This window comes from Simochromis diagramma, unplaced genomic scaffold (assembly GCF_900408965.1).
Source record: "Simochromis diagramma unplaced genomic scaffold, fSimDia1.1 OVJJ01000321.1, whole genome shotgun sequence".
Lineage (NCBI taxonomy): Eukaryota > Metazoa > Chordata > Actinopteri > Cichliformes > Cichlidae > Simochromis > Simochromis diagramma.
Window position 1 is genome coordinate 12,624,436 of NW_024386772.1, and position 21,317 is coordinate 12,645,752.

General features: G+C 39.4%; 2 protein-coding genes across 3 annotated transcripts in view; both read right to left on the bottom strand.

Annotated features, from left to right (window-relative positions):
* Positions 1-21,317, bottom strand: part of LOC120745065 (cytochrome P450 2K1-like) — a 22,346-nt gene continuing 1,029 nt past the window's right edge. Inside the window, exons 1-9 of one of the 2 annotated variants that reach the window (XM_040049713.1) lie at positions 5,060-5,660; positions 4,741-4,903; positions 3,383-3,532; positions 3,033-3,193; positions 1,670-1,849; positions 1,437-1,578; positions 876-1,060; positions 628-769; positions 1-553 (exon numbers count right to left, since the gene is read on the bottom strand). In XM_040049713.1, the coding sequence (XP_039905647.1) occupies positions 366-553; positions 628-769; positions 876-1,060; positions 1,437-1,578; positions 1,670-1,849; positions 3,033-3,193; positions 3,383-3,532; positions 4,741-4,903; positions 5,060-5,269 (1,521 nt within the window). In that variant the 5' untranslated portion in view covers positions 5,270-5,660 and the 3' untranslated portion in view covers positions 1-365. Of the gene's footprint in view, positions 554-627; positions 770-875; positions 1,061-1,436; positions 1,579-1,669; positions 1,850-3,032; positions 3,194-3,382; positions 4,550-4,740; positions 4,904-5,059; positions 5,661-21,317 lie in introns of those variants that run through there. The other variant, XM_040049721.1, reaches the window with a different exon arrangement.
* LOC120745102 (cytochrome P450 2K1-like) overlaps positions 11,819-21,317 on the bottom strand; it is a 24,122-nt gene continuing 14,623 nt past the window's right edge. Inside the window, exons 9-14 of the mRNA XM_040049756.1 lie at positions 17,624-17,773; positions 17,319-17,479; positions 15,998-16,177; positions 15,762-15,903; positions 12,595-12,779; positions 11,819-12,488 (exon numbers count right to left, since the gene is read on the bottom strand). Of these exons, the coding sequence (XP_039905690.1) occupies positions 12,069-12,488; positions 12,595-12,779; positions 15,762-15,903; positions 15,998-16,177; positions 17,319-17,479; positions 17,624-17,773 (1,238 nt within the window). The 3' untranslated portion in view covers positions 11,819-12,068. The remainder of the gene's footprint in view (positions 12,489-12,594; positions 12,780-15,761; positions 15,904-15,997; positions 16,178-17,318; positions 17,480-17,623; positions 17,774-21,317) is intronic.

A 21,317-nucleotide genomic window follows, 5' to 3' on the forward strand; every position in this document is an offset into this window, starting at 1 on the left:
ACTTCTTCAGTGTCAGCTGACTGCAGGTTTCCCCAATCTTATTAACAGTACATTTGCATAATGACTGAAACCAGCCCAGTGAAGGAACAATGGGCTGGGAGATCCACAGTGACAAGATAATAACGAGATAATGACTCCCCCCAAATGCATTATAGCCAAAGTAATGAGCCTGTTTTGAAAACGTAATAAGTAGAAAGTACAGATATTTGCTTGAAACTGTAGGGAGTAAAACTAAAAAGTAGTCAGAAAAATCTGTTCCCTTGACATCTGCCTTTGCCTGCTGACAGAATGCTGACATTTGTTTGATGCTATTGCTTATGCTATTGTCACAAGTAAATGCTATAATGTCAAGTTCCATGTGTCTCTCACTGGCGACTGACAGCACACAGCATATGAGATGAAGGAGGGGTGGTGAATCCCAAAGCTGGTGTGAGATCCAGTTCATCCTCTGTGATTCCAGGTGGAGGAGTGAAACGAAAGCGCTGAATGAGGGAGGTGAAGAAGAGGAAGAGCTCCATCTTAGCCAGACCTTCTCCGAGACACATCCTGCGACCTGCAAGAGCAGTTTACACTCATTTAAATCCAATCACGTCTGTGGAAGTGTACATTTTATCAAAGTTGTCATACCTGCAGAAAAGGGCATGAAGGCATCTCTCCTGACAAATTGACCCTTTTTGTCCAGAAAATGTGAAGGGTTAAAAGTGTGTGGGCTCTCCCATTCACTCTCATCATACAGGACAGAGGTGAGAAGGGGAAACACAATAGTTCCCTGTGGGAAACAGAAGATTTCTCATGTAGATGTACATCTACAGAACTAGTTCAGGTTATCAGAAGTGAATCAAGATGTTAAAATATATTTAGGTACAGCAGCTGACCTTTTTGATAAAGTATTCCTTGAAAGTGACATCTTGGCTAGTTTGGTGAGGAACAGACATGGGAGCAATATTCGCCAGTCTCTGAGTCTCGTGAATGACTGCATCAGTGTACGGCAGGTTTTTCCGGTCATCTACACAAACTTGTTGGCTTCCTACTACCCGGCTCAGCTCCTCGTGGACCTGCTCTGCAGAGACAAAATAAAGAAACAAATTTGTCCACATTAGTTTTAACAGATCTGCTAAAATGTGAAAAATAAAATAAAATAAAATCCAAAATATACACAGAATATTGTTATGGTGCACATGTTTGCATCTGACATGTGTATTTATTTACCACTGACTGGTAGTAACAAAGACAAAACTCCTAATTTTTTTGCCTTAACTCTCTGATATCGCATGCTGAAATGTCAGTAAGCCCATAACTGAAGTCCTTGGTCTTGTACCCCAACAGGACACTGAACTCTATTTATGTGTTATTACCATACATAATGCACCATGTAGTATTTCTAATCATGCACATCCCTTTATGGTGAGACTTGCATGTCTTGTCCAGTTCCTTACCCTGTATGTGTGGGTATTTAGCCATTAACAGCAAACCCCATCTCAGTGTGGCTGCTGTGGTGTCAGTGCCAGCAGCAAACAGGTTGTTTACTGTGACTATCAAGTTCTCCTCATTGTAGTGAGTATCCAAAACACAGGAGTCCTAAAAGAAGTAACACTCACATTGCTTATTGCTATCAAACCTAAAGTGTAAATAATGATATCATAATTAAAAAAAACACATATCGTCTTACTTCTTCTTTCTGTTTCCGAATCAGAAAACAGTCCACAAGCCCTCGGCACAGTCCAGGCTCCAGAGTCTCTTTCAGATGCTTAATTAAATTCTTTATATCTGTGACAGCCATCTCAACATTTTTTAACACCACCTGGCGATTTTTTATCCAACCGAACAGCCGGGGAAACATGTTAAAAAGCTGTGGACAAAACAGTAAAACAAAGCTTATTCCAAGTAAATACACGTAATTATCAGAAATAAAATTAAATACACTTTACTTTGTCATATGACACAGTTTACATACTTAAAAATGTCAATATAGTATTATTACACAATTTTTCACTAAATCCTGGTTTTCATTTTTGTGAAAGCACCAATGACTTAACTTATTTCAGAATTTCTCTCACAGAAATCATTGAAATCACAATTAACAAAGTTACTGTTGCTGTGCATCTAAAGATATCTAATATTTTCAGGTAGCGTTACCACGTATTCTCTTAATGACTGTGAGTGCATATTGTGTCATATATACATTTTATTGTATCTCATGATTAAGAATTACTCTCTTTGGCTCAATGAGCAACAAACAAATTTATAAAATAAGAAGAAAAAAGATTGTGAAAAAGCAAACAGTCAGATTTCCAATGCACCACAGAGCCACATTTGCTAACGGCAGCGCTACAGCTTTGGCTCTATCCTGTTGTGGCGGGGTGTGGTCTGCGGGGCAGCCAGTGTGTAGAACAGCAACCGTGAGAGTTTAAAAAGCATAAAAATAACGTCAGCTCTGCTTTGGTTCATTTACAGTGGTTCTGAAACCCATGGGGGGGGGGGGGGGACACGGCAGACCCAGGACTGGTGTTGGGGGCCAGCAAGGGAAGGAGCTGGCCCAAATGGTGGCCGAGCACATGGCCAAACAGCGGGAGCAGCGGGAAGAACTGCAGGATCGAATCGAGCGTAGGATGGATTGAGAACCTGGCAGCTGGGATCTGGTCCCGGCCACCACCGCCGCCACCCCCACTAGCGTTCCCCGAAGGCGTGGAAGTGGAGGAGGTCCTGACTGTTCCGGTGCCCGTCGTCAGGTGGGAGCGGCTGGTGCCTGGCAGCCTTATACGTGTAGTAGACATCAGGTCATGAGGCCTGTTTGTTGTTGCTAATTTAAGCTGCTTTTATAAGATTTTATAGTCTCACAGGATGTTCTACTTCCATATATGAATGTATGTGATTGTCATCAAATCTGAATCAGCATGAAAACGGATGCTGATTGCTGTTAAAGCTGTAACAGTATCAATTTATACCTCGATCCTGTGCACAGTGGTAATATTAGTGGATTTAAATCTTTTGTGTAATTTATTTTAAAAACAGCGTCAAGTCAAAAAGCCAACCTGGACTGATGCAGAACCTGAGACACATATGGTTTGATTGGCTCGCTTCACCATGTTCTTGAATACAGGGTCACCGTAGTCAAATCTGCTTCCGTACACAATAGAGGAGATAATGTTGGCTGTTGCGTAAGTTATTGGAAGAGCTGTATCAAAAGCATTTCCTGTAAATTGACACACAAGGGGGGGGAAAAAAATCTAAAATGAATTAATTAATACACGGGCTAACAGAAATGCACAAAATTTAGAGGTGTGCTAATTTTTTTTAAAAATCCTTTAAGTTGAAGTTCATGGTTCAAAACTGCTTCAGCACACAATGTCATCACTTACATGTACACACACTATCGCCATACCTTTATGCTCTTCAATCACTTGAATCAGATAACCACACTCCTCCAGGATTTTATCCTGAGAAAGTCTTTTGCCCATCCCAAAGTTTTTGAGGGTGGTGAGGGCAAAACGTCTCAGCTCTTTCCACGATTCTCCATTTGAAAACAAAATTCCTACAAAACATAAGGTATAATGCATGTCTGCTCCAGCCTAGCAGCCAGAGCCTGACATTCATCAGTTCAGCAGAGGCACAAATGAACAATCAGGCTTGTAGCGCAGACCTTTGTCTGTTTCAGCAGTAGTCTCTGTGACAGAGTTCTCAATTTTGCATTCATGCCTTAACTCAAATAAAGAACTGACAGTATGTGTTTCATGTAATTTTGTATTTCAGCGTGTACTTCTCGGGCTCCACAGCTGAGGTCCTACTTTATCATATTTATCATTTCAAAGTTTGTTTGTTTTTTTCCTGTGTTAATTCTCTTTCACATCACCAATCGGGTAAGAGGTCAGATGACTGCTGTCGTTATCAACTCGATATGTCAGTCCAGGATTTCCCAACCATGTGCTGATTATTTCAAACATGGATAAGTCTGAAGGCAGCAGAGTGACGACTTTTACAAAGCAAGAAAAAAAGATAATTACAAAATAAATATATAACACTTCAAACCACCTCAACCAACCACTGATTCTGAGTTGGATAAGCAAGGGAAAGTGACTTTAGCTGGTAATATAACATGCTCATGTGTGTTAAATGTAAAATCCACAAAGTAAAACATTGATAAAGGGATTTGCTGTTGAGCGATCTGTCAGGTCAGTGAGAGTGAAGGGGGCTGTTGCTCAATCTGATCTTAACCAAGCAAAACAGCAAAGATCAGAGCAAAAAAATAAAATAAAATCAGCATTTCTTCAAAAAGAAAATCATCTGTTTTTAAGGTTTTCAACCATAATTCTACGGGTCTTTAATTTTTTTATTTCAGAGTCATTTTATCACTTTTGATCTGGCGTTTCCATCTGTGTCATTGGTGAAATGTTATTATAAAGCCAACTATCAACTGAACTCAAAGTACAACACAATGTTGTCACAAACAGCAGAACTTACTCTCATGGCAGACATCAAGAACAAAGGAATATGCACCACTAAACCTTTAAAATATTATTTTGAAATATTATTTTTCTGATTGAAAAGAAACCTGGACTTCAAGATATTGGTCAGCTGTTGCAAAACATGAGGAAACATGCTGTTAATTGTGTAGCCTGTTTCGATCATGTTTCCTTATATCTCTAGTGATCACAAATAACAAAACCTGCAATTTCCCTGGGCTAACACAGATTTATGAACATGAAATTAAACTTAATAAACCACAATATAAAAGAATCATACCATGACCTCGGTTTATATCATTAAGTATCGGGGAGATGTTGCGCTCTCCAAACTCCTCTGCATAGTTGACCAGTGCCTCTCTGACTGTCTCATATCCAGCCAGGACCACGACTTTGTTGGTTCCAAAGTAAAGAGTAAATACAGAGCCATATTCCTTTGAAAGCTGGAAGAATCATTCAAAATAATAATAATTAAATAGCATGTTACGTTCCCCTAACATTTCACAGGAGACCCTGCTAGGGCCATAACATAGCATTAGGTATTGTAATATGTTTAAACTGGCTTCTTTTGATTCAGATCTTGAGAAGAGTTACCTTACCTCACACAGAGTTTTGTGGGGTCTGTTAAGATCTAATTGCAACAGATTACCAAGCAGGGGCAGAGGTCTCGGTCCTGGGGGTTCATTTCTTTTTTCCTTAGAGATGAAAATGATAGAAACAAGATAAAGTACAAGCAGGAAAACAACGGCTGCCAGCATTGTGGTGGGACTGAACAAAATGAAAAAGATAAAATCCCCAAAATGTTCCATTTGCTCTGATGTTGATGGTTCTCCTCTGTGCTGTCCTTGCAGGTAACACACTTTGCTTTGTGCCAGACTGCAGGGTGGGGGGGTTGACTGGCTTTGCAAAAAGTAAACACTGCATGGAAGACAGTTAACTCACTCGACGCCGTTTACTAAAATCAAGCTGTTTTCCAATGGCTGATAAAAAGGCCAGGAAGGCTACCAGACACTCTGATGTCAATAAACAACTCTCCAAAATCACCTGGGTTATCGGGTATACTCTTAAGTATTTGCTAAACAAATAATTTGCATTATTGAAATGGGCATGTTACGGATTCAAATATTGGGGATGGATACAAGAGGAAAAACCAAAATAACAACACTGGTCCGGCCGGGTCAAGTCAAACGATGATTTTAATGAGCACGCGTGGGAGATGGACACCGTACGCAGACAGCATCAGATCTCAAAATGGTGGAGCATTGATCAAACTCTTATAGCCTCTAGTGGCCCCCACCTAATCATAAAAGCCTAAACATTCACATTCTTTCTCTCACACGGCGCCTAAGCTACGACCTTGGCTCCCTGTTTATCTGCTCCTGCTGAGATGGGGCAGAAAACTCCAGTATGTTCTGTTCTCTTCTAATCAGACAAATAAGGCGATGACTTTCTGCGAACAGTATTTCTTATAACTCAGCAGTATAATGCATCATAAAACAATATCATTCATTCACAATAAATCAGCAGTCTAATGTAATGCAAATCAGTTTAACAAATGCAATAGTTATCACCTTCTTCTAATTCAGGAGAATAATGCAAACTAAAACTACATAATAATTCACAATCTTTAATTAAGGGTATAACATGGCATAAAATAATATTATAATCCCACAGGCACATTTTAAGGCAAGTATAAGTAAAGTAGCCAAAATAAAAAAGTTAAGAGACTGTAGATTATTGGAAATGATAACACATTTAATAAATTACAGTCTAAGCAAAGAGTTACACAAAGCAGGAATGTATGTCAGGGTTATGAAAGCAAGACCCAAATGCAAGACTTCCTGTAGAGTACAATGTGTTTATTTACAGGGAATAAAATGACAACAAGTGCAACAATCTTCCGCGTGTGTTTCTCTCTTCGTGTGCTCGCTCCCGTGCATGACTACTCCAGTGTTCGTGGTGGTTGTCCTTTTCCTTTCAGTAACTATGAACAACATGCTCCACTTCCTCCACTCGTTTCCGCAACACTTTGGATATAAACACACTGCCGTTAATACACGCAATCCCCTCCACTCGAAACACTATCACAAAGTAGCTGGGAACTGAATGATTTCTCACAACGATCCAGCATCGAGTGAAGCTCTGCTCGTCTGTTAAGTAGCTCTTCAGATTAGGCTGATCAGTAACAGGTGAGTTTCATTCACTTTCAGGTGTGGCTGGCTTAACGGCAGGAAACTCTGCGGGCCTGACGTCTCCAGAAACCCCGGACACCGCTGTACACACACACACACACCCATCAACTCACAAGTGGAAATGAGGGACGGTGAGTGTTGTGTTGGGCTCTTGAATAAAACTCCCGCTCAAGTGATAACGTGGAGCAACAACAATCTTTCTTTAATACATCTTACTGTCGTGCTGTTTTACATTAGTGATGTTCGATTCGTGAACGAATCGTTCAATAATCGAGAATCACTTTACTGACTCGTGAATCATGATTCACCAGCCCAACTGACTCACTGACTCATCCCTGTTGCTGTTAGCAAACTAATTCCATTAGTAGAAATATATCTAGCTTATAATTAAACTTGTGGGGGGGAAACAACAGCCAGTTTCGTAACAAAAGCATTTCTGCTCTGAACTGGAAGAAAAAACCCTGAGTAGAAGCTCACATCAAGAAAATATCGTATATATATCGTATATATATCGTATCGTATATATCGTATATACATATCGTACTGTGTATGACTGTGTACGTGACAAATAAATTTGAATTTGAAATAGCTCCTCGGTTCAGAGTAGCATCGCGCTGCTAACATGCTAACAACACATTTGAGCTACTCACCCCCTCCCTTCCTGTGCTCAATCATAAGCATGAGCGAATCACTCAGGACTCGCTCACCCCCTCCCTCGTGTGCTGAATCAAAGAGCGAGCGAACGAATCACTCACTCACTCACCCCCTCCCTCCTGTGCTGAATCATAGAGCGAGCGAACGAATCACTCACTCACCCCCTCCCTCCTGGCTCACAGCTTCTTCTTCTTCTTGGTTGGTAACCAATGTTAAGGCGCATTACCGCCCCCTGGCTCACAGCGCAGTGGACATTTAGATGAGAAAATATATATTTGACACAGTTAAGGAAAATACTAATAAAATACAAATAAACAAAATAAATGTTTATTAAGCAATTTTGATAGGAAATTGCTTAATTTTAGAAATGTTTTTGCTCTTTTTTTCTCTATAAAATAGTTGTTGTTGTTTTTTTTAATCATTCATCTTAGCAGTGGGATTTACATGAAAAGGGAAACAAATTAAGTTTGAGTGAAAATGTAAAATTTTTGCACTCTCTGGTCAACAGACTCAGTGAATCAAATGACTCAAAAAATGCGATTCACTTTGGTGAGTGACTCATTAACACTCGATTCAGTAAAAAGAATCAAATTTACCATCACTATTTTACATGCCACCAATTTCCTGTTTAGTGGGTAAGTACTGCCGCCTAGTGGCGCATGATGTACATAAACATAGATTACACAACAGTGAGCAAACACATTCATGGCCACGGCAGGTCGTCAGGCAGGGACTGCAGACCATGACAATATACTGAGCTGATTACTTTTTTTTTTTTTTTTTTTAAACACAAATTCAAATTCTTTTGGGCTTATCAACCCTAAATCTGAACCTTAATGGCTTGGACTGTGAGTGTTCATTATAGAGCTCAGTTTCCTCCACAACTTTGGTTGTTGCTCTAAAATAGCTGGCTAAGAAGATTTAAAGATTATATAAATAAGAGTACAATCTAAGAATACCTATATGATCTAAAGCTTGATCCAACATGCTGTATTTTTACATGCCTTTTGTAATATCTGCACTCTTTTGGTTAAAGTGTATCTTCTGTATATTCATGATATGTTTAACCGCATGCAAAAACCACACTGAAAATCTAAAGACTTTAGTTTGTTGCAATTGAAAGAATAAACCTCTACCAAATTACTCTCTTAAAATAACAGTGAAAAACAAAAACAGTGACATGATGCACAAATACATTTTGCCGTGTTAATCACTTAGTAAAAAAGCATTCATTGAAACAAAGTTCTGGTTGGTGATGAAAATTTTGAATGACAACTCATTCTGTGTATTATAATCTCCTTTTACTTGCTAGAAGTGACTGAAATAAAGGGTTCCCTTGTAGAGGTGGTAAAAGTACAGAATTTTGTTCTTAAGTAGAAATACTACTGCTAAAAAAAAACAAAAAAAAACACTCCAGTAAAAACTGAATTACTGATTCAACTTCTTTACTCAAGTAAAATTTAAAAAAAACAAACAAACAAACAAACAAACAAATACAGGCTCTGAAATGTACTCAATGAAAGTAAAAATAGCTCTTTGGAGGATTTTTCTATTTCTGTCCAAAGCTGACTGAACCTTCTGCTATATTAACATAATGACAAAATAATATCAGTAGATGGAAAACTTTAACATTTTTTTAGTCCAATTATAGAAAAATATTTTCTCTTACCTAGATTGTTTTTCTAAACAGGAAAATGTGTGCAGTGGGGGGTTAATGTGAGATTCAGTAGGTTGGAGAACCCTAAAATTGGTTGCAATACCTCAGTGTGTGGAAAACAATCATAACTCACAATTGGCATGTCTGCTGTGGCAGATGGTGAGGAGTGGAGAAAGATTGGACCCAAATGCAGTCACTGATAACGGACTTGAATTGAGAGTAAGCCTTTATTACGGCAGAGCAGAATACAAACAAAAGCAAAGGGTGGCAATGAGTAAGCTAGCAAAACCTAAACTGGGAGAAACCTAAAAAAAAAAAAAAGAATAAGGACACTAAAGCCCTGCAACATGGGAAATGCAGTTTGCAGACAATCCGGCAACAAACAGGACGACAAAGGGTTTAAATACACAGAGGGATAATGAGGGAATGAGACAGAGGAGGAGGAGAAATCACACACAACGAGACCGGGGAAATAAAACTGAAAACACTAACATAGCACACGAGACTGTAAAAGTGAAACAACAAACAGGAAACAGGCACAGACTTGACACTGAAACCAGGAAAAACACAGACATGAAAACAACTCGATCAGATGTGAAACAAGGAACACAGGGGAAGCACATAGACAGACATCAAGAGACAAGAAACTAAATAACAATGAAATCAAAGACTATTAATAATTCAGAAAACAAAACACTGGATCACTGACCCAGGACTGTGACAACAATAATTGGTGCACAGTGGCACAGTGAGATTGTCTATGTGTACAGGCTGTGATAGCTGCTCTTTGTGGATGTGCACAACTGAATTCAACCAGATGTCAGCAGATGTGTCATAAGTTGTCCTGGCTGATTTCCTCTACACTGACAGTACACTGTTTATCCTGGCTTTTTTCAGATGGTATAAAGTTGGAAGGTGGAATTCGGTGAATGGATCTCAGCATCATCAGCTAAAATTCAGATGACTCTTACGCTTGATGTAGCCCAACTGTGACCATGAAACCACAGCCACTGTGCACCAGTCACACACTGTTCCTAAAGAGCAGTGTGTTCTTCACTTTTCACAGTACAACAAACTAACCTGTTTATCCTGCACTAACCTGCAGCAAGGTTTTCATGCAACCTTTAGATAATAAAGTTAGTCTACCTCAGTTTGTTTCACAGCGTGTTTCACAACATTAAAAAGCATAATGTCACATGTACAAAAACAACATCTGATTCAAAAACCTGAGGACTTACATGTAAGCTTTAAATTTCCAGTTTATCAGATACCGCTGAGCAGTCGTTACCTTTGAATCTAACCTCTCTTCTTCCTCTCCTGTCCTGTCTTTCTTATCTTTCTCCATCTCTGAGTGAAGTTGGCCCTCTTTCTGTTCTCTCCCTGTGAAATACAGCAGCTGGACCTTTAGCTAGCAACACACTTTGAAACAAACTGCACACAAACACTTTGTGTGTTTGTGATGTTTGTTGAGCTGAGAGGAAAGTTGCATTGGAAATTAACTGACACTTAAAAACAGGGTGGCTGTAGCTCAGGTGGCAGAGCAGGCCAGCCACTAATCAGAAGATCGGTGGTTCGATCCCAGGTTCCCTCCTGGCTGCATGCCAGGAGGGCAAGATACTAACCCCATGTTTACCTACTGGTGGTGGTCAGAGGGCCCGGTGGCGCCAGTGTCCGGCAGCCTCGCCTCTGTCAGTGCGCCCCAGGGCAGCTGTGGCTACAACGTAGCTTGCCATTGCCTGTGTGTGTGAATGACTGAATGTAGTGCAAAGTGCTTTGGGGTCCTTAGGGACTGAGTAAAGCGCTATACAAATGCAGGCCATTTACCATTTAAAAAACAATCACTTTTAATCCCTGACTTTGACACATGTCGTCTTTTTTTTTTTTTTAATTTATCCACTAGTGATTAATAAACAAACAAAGGTCCGCAGTGACGAGATAATAACTCCCCCCCGAATGTAGGGCTGCTCGATTATGGCAAAAATGATAATCACAATTATTTTCACTGAAATTGAGATCTCGATTATTTGACGATATTTATTTAACAATAACAATGTATTGAATAATGACTTTAAAGATTGTCAAAAAAATAATATAAAATAGTGTGCAAATACTGATAACAGTGCAAATGTTTGCAATATAAAAAATAAATGAAAAATGTAAACATCTATGTTTCATGAACTTTGCAGTGTTGCTCTGTGGTGCAGCTACGACACTGTAGCAAAGTTTACACACTATGTCTACTTGATCCACGTCTGACTCCGCAAACCCATAATGTTTCCACACCACTGAAGTTTTTTTTACTTCTCTTTTCAACCAACGGCAGTCACTTTCCTCTCCAAATAACTTCTGCTTACCTTTCCGAGCTTCCCTCGGGTCCTCTTAATCAGCGATCCCCAACCCCCGGGCCTCGGACCGGTACCGGGCCGTGAGAGTTGAGGCTCAGGTGTGAAATGTATAGTTTTCAGGGTTTTTAATCGGTTTTCAGTGTTATTTTGTTATCGTTTTTATCGTTTACTCGGTTTTCCTGGGTCTTTTCACGTGTGTTATGAATAAATTTTCTTTTTTTCGGTACTGGTACTAGTTTTATTTTGTTGTATTTATCCGCGACACCTTAAAGGCCGGTCTATGAAAATATTGTCGGGCATAAACCGGTCCGTGGCGCAAAAAAGGTTGGGGACCGCTGCTCTTAATTGTTGTCACACGTGTTCGAAATGCAGAGAGGTGCGCTCGATTTGCCACACGGAGCAGCGCGATAGTAAAGCACGAGGGAGGGGCTAATAATCGGCTCAGTCATTTTTAATGATCGTTGAAAGCCCAGATCGTAATCGTGATTAAAATTCGATTAATTGAGCAGCCCTACCCGAATGCAAAACAGCCAAAGTAATGAGCCTGTTTTGAAAACGTAATAAGTAGAAAATACAGATATTTGTTTGAAACTGTAGGGAGTAAAACTAAAAAGTAGTCAGAAAAATCAGTTTCCTTGACATCTGCCTTTGTCTGTTGTTCAGAATGCTGACATCTGTTTCCTGTTGGGTTAGGATGATAAAAACAATGTTTATGCTATTGTCACAAGTAAATGCTATAATGTCAAGTTCCATGTGTCTCTCACTGGCGACTGACAACACACAGCATATGAGATGAAGGAGGGGTGGTGAATCCCACAGCTGGTGTGAGATCCAGTTCATCCTCTGTGATTCCAGGTGGAGGAGTGAAATGAAAGCGCTGAATGAGGGAGGTGAAGAAGAGGAAGAGCTCCATCTTAGCCAGACCTTCTCCAAGACACATCCTGCGACCTGCAAATGCAAAGAGTTTACACTCATTTAAACGAATCATGTCTGTGCTAGTGAGAATTTTCTCAAAAAAGCCTGACAAAGTTGTCATACCTGCAGAAAAGGGCATGAAGGCATCGCTCCTGACAAATTGACCCTTTTTGTCCAGAAAATGTGAAGGGTTAAAAGTGTGTGGGCTCTCCCATTCACTCTCATCATAGAGGACAGAGGTGAGAAGGGGAAACACAATAGTTCCCTGTGGGAAACAGAAGATTTCTCATGTAGATGTACATCTACAGAACTAGTTCAGGTTATCAGAAGTGAATCAAGATGTTAAAATATATTTAGGTACAGCAGCTGACCTTTTTGATAAAGTATCCCTTGAAAGTGACATCTTGGCTAGTTTGGTGAGGAACAGACATGGGGACAATATTCGCCAGTCTCTGAGTCTCGTGAATGACTGCATCAGTGTACGGCAGGTTTTTCCGGTCATCTACACAAACTTGTCGGCTTCCTACTACCCGGCTCAGCTCCTCGTGGACCTGCTCTGCAGAGACAAAATAAAGAAACAAATTTGTCCACATTAGTTTTAACAGATCTGCTAAAATGTGTAAAGTAAAAAAACAAACAAACCTAAAATTATACACAGAATATTGTTATGGTGCACATTGTTTGCATATGAAATGCTGTGTATTTATTTACCACTGACTGGTAGTGGTGGTGGGGTTTTTTTTGCCTTTTCCCTCTGATATCACATGCTGACATGTCAGTAAACCCATAACTGAAGTCATTGGTCTTGTAGCCCAACAGGACACTGAACTCTATATACGTATTTATGTGTTATTATCACCTTATATAAATATCAACTATGTGTGTTGGAAAGGCTGTCGACTGTGTTCGAGAGCCCCCTTGTGGCGAGAGAGTTGAACTATTGAGAACATGGTCCAGAGCATGTAGGTTAAGCTAACACATAGCAAGAGGCACCTTGTAAACTGACTCAACAGTGGACGTCTAGGCATAGTATTGAGTTGTGTGCGTCTCTAAAGAACTGTGAGTAGACATCTTGATTGAATCCTCATTATAATCAGCATTCTGTATATGTTTTGTTTACAGACCACACATATGGGCTCAAATTGTGGGCATAAATATTTTGTACTTTTAAATCAAATGTGTAGTTGTGAACTGAGTTTTGTAAGTGTGTAAGTGTGTGTGTAAAAAAGATTTGTGTTTGTAAAAAAATATTTACACAGTTACAAATTTTTTTGTTAAGGTCTGGTTACAACGGTGGCCCTGAGAAGCCAAACGGACTGCAACTTACACCAGCAATAAGAAAAACGTTGCAAAAGCACACAAAACAACGGAAATAGGAAAAACGACATCGAAAATAGGAAAAAAGAAAACAAAAATAGGAAAAACAAAAAAAACACAAGGGAAGTGTTTCTGGGGAGACAACTTGACGGACCAGTTGCAGGAACCGAAAAAATGGTAGGTGTGTTTTATCATGATTCATATAATACTGCTGACGTATTTTCAGACTAATAGTTAGGCTAACACACTTACCTCTCATCTTTTCTTTCCTCACAAAACCGATAGATCCTTCACTTCTAAGTTTTTTTTTGTTTTTTTTTATTAACAATTGAAACAATACAGTCACAAACAACATAACACATTATAGTGCAAATGAACTCTCGTGGAGGATAAAAAAAAAGAACACAGTCAATACAACAAAACTAACAGAAAGGATATAGGGGGAGGGGGCTAGACAAAAAATCCACAGTATTAACGGGGAAGAATTAAAAAAGAGCACAGGTTGATACACAATGGAGGTAATAATCAAAACAGTAGCAAATGGGAAATGTCATCATAGATTGTGGCAAATCTGCTTGACTTCAGTTTTTTAAGTGACATGAAATAATGTTTAAAGTCATTGATGAACCATGTAAAGGATGGTTTTCTATTCCTCCATTTACAACAATGTATATGGTATTTACCTAACAGGATGACAATGTTAATCACAGTAGAGACAGATGGATGTTGTTTAGCCATATAGAAAATAATATCAGAAATACTAAACTGGGGAATATCGTTGATCTTGAGGGATAACCAGCTGTGTAGTTCTAACCAAAAGGCAGCTGACACAGGACATGAGAAAAACAAATGGTGTAATGTTTCACAGGCTGAATCACAAAATGCACACTGGTTAACCTCAAATTTAAACCTCCTCTTTAAAAATTCAGACACAGGATATATATTATTAATTATCTTGAAATGAGTTTCTTTTACTTTTGGGGAGACAGGCCACTGAATGAATTTTGAGAACGCCTTTTCCATGAGTGACTGGTCCCCATGAAGGGCCTGCAAATATCTACCCGAGTTAAACCCCTGGAAAAGAATAGATTTGAAATTCACACTGATAAATTTATTGTTACATTTACTATCATTTAGGATGCAGTTACCAATTTTTAGGTTTGGCAGCGCTGGATTGACCTCAGAGTGTAGCATTGTGTTGCGTATCAGCTGCCTTAGGGCCAAAGGGATAGCACAGCAAACTTTTCTGTATTCTTTTAATGGACAATTAAAGTCGTGTCTCTTTGAGAAAGACACGTAATCCAATAGAGCACCACTCAAATCCAGCAAGTCAGTTACAAACAAGATACCACTCTCAAACCAGTTCCTGATTCACTTCTTTTAAGTGTGTCCCAGCGCAATTCTTAGCATAATTTGGTTCCTGCAACTGGTCCATCGGGTTATTGTCTCCCCAGAAACACTTCCCTTGTGCTTTTGGAAATCTGTTTCCCCCCCCATTTCCGTTGTCGCTTTTCCTATTTCCGTTATTTTTTGTGTGCTTTTGCAGCGTTTTTCTTGTTGCTGGTGTTTTCTTAAGTTGCAGTCCGTTTGGCCTCTCAGGCCCACCGTAGAGGTTACAGATACAAAGCAAAAAAAAAAACTGCGTATTAAACTCTACACTTAAGTTCCCTGGCTATGTGTGACTTTTTTCTTATGAGTACGAATTTTGTCCCAATTTTTCTGCCTTTCACCTGATTGGTCAATGTCGTGTCAATCATAAATTTAACAATCCAGTCAGAGAATAGATGGGTTTGGGGTGCTTTGCTGAGCTTCAGGTCCTGGAAGGGTAATGCAGTTTGAAGCTGGAGGATCTCTATATGAATATCCTAAGCTAGGTCCCTTAACTTTTGGCAGCTACTGAAAGGATAAAGTTGTGCTATACCAGAAATACCATTATTACTTTAGTATTGAGCCCATACACACAGACCCCACCTACGAGTTGTACACCACCCCTGTAAGCCTGTGGTTGCATCACTGTGCTGTTGTGTTAAAGAATAACAGCAAATAAGGAATAACCTTATTTGTGCGTCCTGTGTGTTCTGACCGACACCCCAAGGTGAACACCATTGTTATTCAACCAACGCCTATACAGTCCTGGGTGAAACCCAAATTAACAGTGTGGTATTTCTTATCACCCACATTCTTTTGAGGTGAGACTTGCATGTCTTGTCCAGTTCCTTACCCTGTATGTGTGGGTATTTAGCCATTAACAGCAAACCCCATCTCAGTGTGGCTGCTGTGGTGTCAGTGCCAGCAGCAAACAGGTTGCTCACTGTGAATGTCAAGTTCTCCTCATTGTAGTGAGTATCCAAAACACGGGAGTCCTAAAAGAAGTAACACTCACATTGCTTATTGCTATCAAACCTAAAGTGTAAATAATGATATCATAATTTAAAAAAAAAACACATATCGTCTTACTTCTTCTTTCTGTTTCCGAATCAGAAAACAGTCCACAAGCCCTCGGCACAGTCCAGGCTCCAGAGTCTCTTTCAGATGCTTAATTAAATTCTTTATATCTCTGACATTCATCTCAACATTTTTTAACACCACCTGGCGATTTTTTATCCAACCGAACAGCCGGGGAAACATGTTAAAAAGCTGCAGGAGAGAAAAAAGAAAGAAAAAACCTTAAAGCTTATTCCAAGTAAATACACTGAATTACTAGAAATAAAATTAAATAAATTTTACTTTGTCATATGACACATGTTATAGTTTAAATATTAAAAAAAAGATTAAAGTCCACACATTATTATTACACATTGTTTCACCAAATCCTGGTTTTCATTTTTATGAAAGCAGCGATGACTTGACCTATTTTAAAATTCCCCTCACAGAAATAATTAAAATCAAAAATAACAAAGTTACTGTTGCTGTGCATCTAAAGATATCTGATATTTTCAAGTAGCTTTACCATCTAATTTCTTAATGACTATCAGTGCATATCGTGTCATATATACATTTTATTGTATCTCATGATTAAGAATTACTGCCTTTGCATCAATGAGCATTAATAACAATAATAAAAAATAAAAATAAAAAAAATAAAAAAAGCTTGTGAAAAAGCAAATAGTCAGATTTCCAATGCACCACAGAGCCAGATTTGCTAATGGCAGCGCTACAGCTTTGGCTCTAGCCTGTGTTTCTTCACTGAATGTTTAGAGCCTTGTTATTGTAGGGAGTTGTGTATGCCTTCCAGAGAGCCATATCGATGGGGACTTTAGCCCCTGGGATCCCTGTTCAGCCAGGCAGGTCACGAGGTGGAGGCCGGACAACAATCAGCAAAGTCAGATAAGACAGACATGAGATGGATCAGTTATCAGGCCATCTTGACTCCCCGAAAAAGCCTTCAGTTGATCCAAAATGCTACAGCGAGAGTATTGACTGCAAGCATATTTCTCCCATATTCGCTTGTCTTCACTGGCTTCCTGTTAAATCCAAAGTTGAATTTAAAATCCTTTCACTTACAAAGTCTTGAACAATCAGGCCCAGTCTAATCTTATAGACCTTATAGGACCACATAGCACTGCTGGTTTACTTGTGGGACCTAGGGTATTCAAAAGTAGAATGGGAGCCTAAGATACGAAGCACGTAGTAAACATCAGGTCATGAGGTCTGTTTGTTGTTGCTAATTTAATTTAATTTATAAGATTTTAGTCTCACAGAATTTTCTACTTCCATATATGAATGTATGTGATCGTGGCCAACTTCACCAACTCATCGAATCTGTCAAAAAGCCAACCTGGACTGATGCAGAACCTGAGACACATATGGTTCGATTGGCTCGCTTCACCATGTTTTTGAATACAGGGTCACCGTAGTCAAATCTGCTTCCGTACACAATAGAGGAGATAATGTTGGCTGTTGCATAATTTATTGGAAGAGCTGTATCAAAAGCATTTCCTGTAAAATTGATACACAAGAAAAAAAAAATCTAAAATAAATAAATCCATACATGGGCTAACAGACATGCACAATATAACATTTAGAGGTGTGCTAATTTAAAAAAAAATCATTTAAATTGCAGTTCATGTACTTTTGCCATACCTTTATGATCTTCAATCACTTGAATCAGATAGCCACACTCCTCCAGGATTTTACCCTGAGTAAGTCTTTTGCCCATCCCAAAGTCTTTGAGGGTGGCGAGGGCAAAACGTCTCAGCTCTTTCCACGATTCTCCATTTGAAAACAAAATTCCTACAAAACATAAGGTATAATGCATGTCTGCTCCAGCCTAGCAGCCAGAGCCTGACATTCATCAGTTCAGCAGAGGCACAAATGAACCATCAGGCTTGTAGCGCAGACATTTGTCTGTTTCAGCAGTAGTCTCTGTGACAGAGTTCTCAATTTTGCATTCATTCCTTAACTCAAATAAAGAACTGACAGTATGTGTTTCATGTAATTTTGTATTTCAGCGTGTACTTCTCGGGCTCCACAGCTGAGGTCCTACTTTATCATATTTATCATTTCAAAGTTTGTTTGTTTTTTCCTGTGTTAATTCTCTTTCACATCACCAATCGGGTAAGAGGTCAGATGACTGCTGTCGTTATCAACTCGATATGTCAGTCCAGGATTTCCCAATCATGTGCTGATTATTTCAAACATGGATAAGTCTGAAGGCAGCAGAGTGACGACTTTTACAAAGCAAGAAAAAAAGATAATTACAAAATAAATATATAACGCTTCAAACCACCTCAACCAACCACTGATTCTGAGTTGGATAAGCAAGGGAAAGTGACTTTAGCTGGTAATATAACATGCTAATGTGTGTTGTTGTTTTTTTGTTTTGTTTTGTTTTTTTTGTTTTGTTTTGGGTTTTTTTGCCTGTCCCGTTTGGCTCTTTTGCCATCAGAATTGTTGTCTAAAGGCAAAGAAAGATGCCCAACGGATTTACTTTACCAAATTGACCATCCCAGCCTTGCCGTAATGGTCCATTTGATTCACCTTTTATTGTTTATTTTATTTTCACTTACTGAATACGGGACAGACTTGACTGGGGGAAAGAAGGGGAGAAAGCAGGGGCGGAGCGTGGGGGTGGCTTACTGGGCTTAAGCCCGGGTTGTTTTGTCAGAAGCCCGGGGTCTTTTGGGGTGTAATTTTTTCATAGTTAGATGCCTGGCTGACAACTGTATAAAACAAAAAGTACACACAATATTCGAAGCACATAGTGCACACTGTGGGAATTTACGACTGTGCGTGAATCCCCCCTGATATTGGTATGATCCGAGCTCAGGCACTAAGCGACTGAGCGAGGGGGCGGGGCAGCTGCTACCTGTGTGCGCTGTTGGAGAAACGGAGCCAGCCATACTAAGGAGAGCTTAAGTTTGAGCAGGTACCAAAGCAAATCATTCGTACTGTACAAATAATGTAAATATGACGGTGCATCACGAAAGATTGATATCAAACTGATCACTTGACCAATATTACGGTACTTGCTCTTCAAGTGAATCAACAAATGGTGAAATGAAAAGCCGAACAAATGCTATTTTTTTAGAGAGTCTTAGCTTACGTGTGTTTATTTCATATTTTCAGTTCTTACCCTCCCCGACTAAATCGGTTTCAGTTATGTACTGAAACATAAGAATGGACATTAGAGGGTTCTTTCGAAGAAAAAACTCAGGTAAATGTTATTTTATATATTATGCTTTGTATGTTGTTCAGTATATTTCTATGCAAAACAAGAGGGATTTGAGTACACAGCAGGATATTCATATTTCTAACCAGATATTTACATGCACTTTAGGGAGAAAACATAAAACATTTTTACTGTACAACATCAATTTAGAGTAAACTTTTGTTTTAGATAAATATTGAAATATCTTTTGAATTAGTTAAATGTCAGAATAAAGAGAGACAGAGCTGTCTATTTTTTATCACTTTCATCAAATGTAGGAGTACATATACACTAAGTTTGTTAATTAATAAGAAAACTCCAGACGATTCCATTCTGAGCTGAAGAAGCTTCTGATAGGTTAGTAGAGTCCATGTGAGTAAACTGGTGGCACACCTGTGGATGCATATAAGGCAAAACACAGAGCCTGTTTCTTTGACATGGGAAAATCAAGAGACATCAACCAAAACACCAGGAAAAGAATTGTGGAGCTCCATAAGTGTGGCTCAATTTGAATACAATTTGGTGCCATTTGCAATTAAGAAATACAGACAGTTTCTCTCTTTACTCTTAAAGTTAACAAATGTGTTTTTTATATTTATCAATCTAAAAAAAATAAACATTTAGTCTGATTTGATGCTACAATTAAAAAAGTGTTTGTGTTTTGATCTGAAGAGTACATAAATATGTGGTTTCAACTGTATATTTGATGATTGTCAGCACAAAGAGGGAGAGAGAGGAACAGAGAGGGAGAGAGAGGAACAGAGAGGGAGAGAGAGGAACAGAGAGGGAGATGGAGAATGAGGACAGAACAGAGATGAACAAGAGCAGGTGAGACACACATGTTAGTCAAATGGTTGTTTACCAAAGTATCACCGTATCATAGGTCCTCATGTATCTTGTACCTAGTGTTTCTTTTTAGGTTTGCTATTTTTCAAATTCTATATTTATTAAGTTATGCAGGCTTGTTTGCACAACAAGGCTAAATAATTATATAAACTTTTCTCAATCTAAATATTGGACTTTGGTAGAATTAAAAAATAAGTGTAGTGCAGGTCTATGATGATTTTTAGTGCTACTATCATCTAGTTCTGATTCTGGTTCTGTCTTGGTTAAGTCCTCAGTAGTCCTGATTTTGAACTGTTGTAGACCTGTTTTAATTCCGGATCAGTTCTGGGTCTGGTTGAATTGGGGTTTAGTCCTCGTGTCTTGATACAGCCCCGACTTTGTTCTGCCTTGCTGCTTAATTAAAAAACTAGTTTAAGGTGTCCTGCACATGTCATATATATTTTTCCCTATATGAAGTCATTCTTTTTTGAACAAAACTCAAAACAGAGCAAATTAATCTTCCAGTCATTTCTAAACCCCCCCCCCCAAAAAAAAAAAAAATCCCACATACATACTACCCTTTAGGGCTAAGCCCCGGGTGTTTCAAATGTCTGGCTCCGCCTCTGGGAGAAAGAAAGAGGGAAAGAGAAACAGCTGAGAAGAGGGACGGGGGAGAAGGGCAAAAGACAAAAACCAACAGAATGGGCAGAAAAAAAAAGAAGAAAAAAAATGCATATATCAATCACCTGGATCACCTGCTGAGAAAGAAAAAAGAAAACAAGCAGAAGAGAACAAGAGTAATAGAATAAACAACATCACAATGATATATGGGAATATGACAGTAAATACTAAATATTAAACATTATTGTGCAGCACATAAGATCAACAGAACACAGTGTGCTTTGAGGTAGGAGCCAAAAAGGGTGTAGTTTGTGGGTGTGAGCACCCGTGTGTACACCTGTGAGCATGGACGCGCTTGTTTTTTTTAAAAGGTTCCTTCATGTAATGATCTGCTAGAGGGTGTGGGGGGGCCACAGCCCCGTCCTCCAGGGCATGAAGCAGGTATGGAGGAGATCAAAACTCCAGACATCCAGAGGCCCCCAGAACACAAGAGACCAAGGAAGACCAACAGAGGGGCAGCCGCGCCACTGTCCCAGTAAGAGCTGAGGAGAGTCCCAGATGAGGGCTCACTCAGCAGCCGCGGAGCAGAAGCCAGGGGGAGTTGCAGTGACGCGCCCGTGAGCTTCGCCGGCAGCCAGCCGTGCCTGAGTGACCGAGCCCCAGACCGAGAGGCCGGGGGCA